Here is a 4342-nt window from a genome sequence, read left to right as displayed (position 1 = left end):
ACTCCTGTGGCTTGTCCTCTGGGGTCCCAAGCTCATGGGCGACCTGGGTCCTGACCCCCCTCCTCCCCACCCCACCTCACCCACCCCAGAGCCTGCGGCACCCAGGGATTGTCAATCTGGAATGTATGTTCGAGACCCCGGAGAAGGTGTTCGTGGTGATGGAGAAGCTGCACGGGGACATGCTGGAGATGATCCTCTCCAGCGAAAAGGGCCGGCTGCCTGAGCGCCTCACCAAGTTCCTCATCACCCAGGTGCGCATGCCCCGCCCACCGCCCGCCTCCCCAGCCTGGCTCCTCACCTGTCCTGCAAGACGCACCTGTGCTGTGTGCCCTGAAGGGCAGGCAGACATTGGGTGAGAATCATAATCGCAGATAAGAGAAAATGTAGTAATAGAGTAATAACGATCAGAAAAAGTATTAGAATGATACTTTTAAAATTATAATAGAATATGATAGAACAGTTAGTAGAATAACAGTAATAGAGTAATAACAATAGATACATAATAAGACAAGTTGAAAATAATAGAGCAGTAATAATAATATTATAGAAAATAACTATTATTTTTTATCTTTTATTACTTTATATAATGAGTCAGGCTCACTGGGCCTGACTTCACAAAGAAAAAGGGAAGGAGAGAGAAGCCTTTCTCTGGGGAGCTCATTCATTCATTTATTAAATGGTTCAGCAAACAGTGTCTGGCCCCATGTTGGGCAGTGTGAGGACACAGCGGTGACCTCGATAGCCCTGGGTCTGCACAGTGATCACCCGGAGTGGGCAGGGCTGAGATGGGGGTGCTGATAATGAGAATGATAAACAATGTGGTCACTAACTTTTATTGAGCCCTTACTGGATGCCAACCACTGTTTTAGTTCATGTAATCTTCCTAGCAACCCATGTGGTAGTGGTTATTACTACTCCCATTTTACTGCAGCTCAGAGACTTTAAGTAACTCACCCAGGGTCACACAGCTGGTGGGATTTAAACCTGGAAGCATGCTTTTACCGAGTAAAGTCAAACAGTGTCTTAGTCGCTCAGTCATGTCTGACTCTTTGCAACACTATGAACTGTATGTAGCCCACCAGGCTCCTCTGTCCATGGAATTCTCCAGGCAAGAATACTGGGGTGGGATGCCATTCCCTTCTCCAAAAGTCAAACTAATTTGTGTTATTTGTCTCTGTGTGTGCGTACATACATTTAAATTGATTTCACATTACATATAATACTGTTGTTCTGCTTCTTACTTTCTTCACTGTAATAGTGCTTCTGAAAGACCGTTCTATTTCAGTATGTAGTTAGCAGAACTGTCTCTTTGTCTTAATTGTATCCCATGACAATATCACTAAATTCTCCAGTTCCTGAGCATGTAGTTGGTTTCACTATCCCACTACTGCAAACAACAGCCTGTGAACATTTGTCTACAAACATTGATAGGCTCTGGTGGGAGGATTTCAATAGAACATGTTTCAAATAGTAGACTCCCAAGCCTAAGGAAATGTGCTTAAAATTTTTTTGAAAGGTGTTGCCCAGTTATTCTCTAAAACCTCTTTCAATCTTTGTTCTCCCCAACAGAGTTTGAGGGTGTCTATTTTCTCAGTCCTTACTCTGGATAATATATTCACCAGTCCTTTTTTTTTTCCCTCAAGCCACATGGCTTGAGGGATTTTGGTTCCTGACCAGGGGTTGAACGTGGGCCACAGCAGTGAAAGTGCTGAGTCCTAGCCACTGGACTGCCAGGGAATTCCCAATATAATCACTAGGCTTAAAGGTGGAAAAATAATACTTCATATGGCTTCACTTGGTGGTTTAAAAATTACGAGTGAGGTTGAGCATATTTTCACACATTTATTGACCTGTGCTTTATGCACTCTTTGGCCATTTTTTTCAGTTGTATTATTCTTATTGAATTGTAAAGAGTTATTTGTATATGAAGGACCCTGGATCTTTGTTGCTTGTGTTATTCCCATCTTTTATCCCAGTATTTCTTTTCCTCTTCATTTTGTTTGTGGTGTTTACTTTCATTTTGGGGGTTTCACAGCCTTCTTGGAAAGATCTTCCCACCTGGCTGGGCCCACACTTAATTCTGGGACATGTTCTCTGTCGGGTGAAAAGTCTCCTGTGCTGGCTTCCTTTCTCCAGGCCCAGCACCCTTCCTCTCCCAAGCTGTCTGCCTTTGTCAGCCTGGCTTGTGGGGTGGGGATAGAAACTCACTGAGTCAGGCCCATCTCGACTTCAGGTGGGGAGAGGAAACTGCCTGCCTCCAGCAACTGAGGCAGTTTCTCTTTCATTCTGGTCTTTCATCTCTTTCTCTCTTTTTGTCTGTGCTCTTCTCTATCTTTCTCTCTCTCTGCAGATTTCTGCTTTTTGCCTCTTGCCTGCCCCACCCCAAGTCCTGGGCTAAGCCCTATACCTCATGAACTTATAAACTTCACAACCATCTTTGAGGTAGGTATTACTATAATCTCCATTTTACAGATGAGGAAACTGAGGTTGAGGGGTTTCCTAGGTCTCGCCCAAGGTCATACAGGTACAAGGTCACACTGCCAGGTAGCAGTCTGGCCGAGGTTTGAACCTGGGTCTGTCCAGCTTCCCATCTGCCCTCTTTGTTCACCATATTTACTAAGGGTTGGGAAAATCAGTAAACTGAAGCCATGTAGGAGAGGATGTCCATATATAGCTTTGGACCTCCAGTCTCTGTCTGTGGAGTGAGGAACTTGGACCTCAGCAGTAGCTTCCATATAGCATTTCCATACTCCAAAATCATCCAGTGGAAACAACGAAAAAGCCCAAATATTTCAGTTCTAAGATATAAATTACAGCTTCATGCTTATGTCACACTTTTGACAATTTGACATTTTGTTTGAGTTGTGTAGAATCAAGGAAAATCGTGGCTTCCATAGATAAGTAGTTACAAATGGTAACGTTTTTATGTGGGTTTTTTTTGGCATTTATTTATTTTTGGCTGTGCTGGATCTTCATTGCAGCCTGGCTTTTCTCTAGTTGTGGTGAGTGTGGGCTTCTCATTGCAGTGGCTTCTCTTCTTGTGGAGCGCAGGCTCTTGGGTTCAAGGGCTTCAGTAGTTGCGGCTCCTGGGCGCCAGAGACCAGGTTCAATAGTTGGGAGCAGGGGCTTAGTTGCTCTGCAGCATGTGCAGTCTTCCCAGATCAGAGAGTTAATCCATGTCTCCTGCATTAGCATATAGATTCTTTACCACTAAGCCACTAGGGAAGACCAACAGTTTTTTGTTTGTTTGTTTAAGTCAGCTCACCTTGCCATCATAGAATACTCTTAAATTAACAGCTACAGCAGGAAAAGTTTTATTTGAAACACTCACAGGAAGGTGTCCACTAACAGGCCATCACAAGAATAATAACCAAAACAACAATAATAATAATAGCTCACATGGAGTGCTTACTGTGTGCCAGACACTGCCCTAAGCACTTCATATACCTCACTCAACTCACTTAAAGCTCACAGCAACCCATGAGGATGGTTTCTATTATTACCCCCATTTTACAGGTGAGAACACTGAGACCCAGAGAGGTAAAGTGACTTGCTATAGGCATCAGGCTAGTAAGTGTGGAGCCAGGTTTGCTACCTTGATAAGGCTGGCTCTCAAACCCACCTAACACCCACTTAACACCCCACCTCTTAAGGGTGTTATGTTTGATTTATGTCATATTGGTATTGTTTGTAATTGTTTAGTATTTCAGGTTTTTAATCCGTGAAAAAATATTTTTTAAAAAATGGAATCACACAACAGCACCTCCTTGAAACCGCTGCATTATTCATAGCTCTTTTCCAGCAGGATCTGCATGTCAAAGGGTGTCAGGATCTTCCCAAACCCCCTGCTCCAGTTCAGTCTCCCTAGAATTATATGTCCAACTTCTGTCTTTGACTGAAATGGTTCTGGGGTTCTGAGCTGCTTCTTTGGTGCTCCAATGCCTTCCCTGGTCCAGGGCGGGGGGGTGGAGTTGGGGGGGCGGGTGCTGGTGATGGCATGGATGGGGTTTGGAGGGCTGGCTGCTGAAGGCAGAATCTCACAGCAGGGACTCTTCTAACTTTTTTACTGGTGCCATCTCCTCCCCTCAGATTCTGGTGGCTTTGAGACACCTTCACTTCAAGAATATCGTCCACTGTGACTTGAAACCAGAAAACGTGTTGCTGTCATCAGCTGACCCATTTCCTCAGGTCAGAAATGTCCCCTCCTTATTTGGGGAAGTCCATCTAACACTAACGGTGGGTCGGGACTGTGTTAATCAAGATAATTAATCAGCCACAGAGACCCAAGATAATGGCTTAAGTGAGACAGAGGCTTGCTTCTCACTCATGGAGGGACCAGCAT

The 4342-nt window shown here is 44.5% G+C and overlaps 1 protein-coding gene across 6 annotated transcripts in view; it reads left to right on the top strand.

Moving 5' to 3' along the window:
* PRKD2 (protein kinase D2) overlaps window positions 1–4342 on the top strand; it is a 34552-nt gene that overhangs the window by 21769 nt on the left and 8441 nt on the right. For all 6 annotated transcript variants that reach the window (XM_010852641.1, XM_010852642.1, XM_010852640.1 and 3 more), the window contains 2 exons: window positions 90–251; window positions 4090–4188. In XM_010852641.1, the coding sequence (XP_010850943.1) occupies window positions 90–251; window positions 4090–4188 (261 nt within the window). The remainder of the gene's footprint in view (window positions 1–89; window positions 252–4089; window positions 4189–4342) is intronic.

The sequence above is a fragment of the Bison bison genome, unplaced genomic scaffold, assembly GCF_000754665.1.
Source record: "Bison bison bison isolate TAMUID 2011002044 unplaced genomic scaffold, Bison_UMD1.0 scf7180017864313, whole genome shotgun sequence".
Lineage (NCBI taxonomy): Eukaryota > Metazoa > Chordata > Mammalia > Artiodactyla > Bovidae > Bison > Bison bison.
The sequence above is the reverse complement of the archived record's forward strand: the minus strand, read 5'-3'. Positions and strand labels throughout refer to the sequence as shown.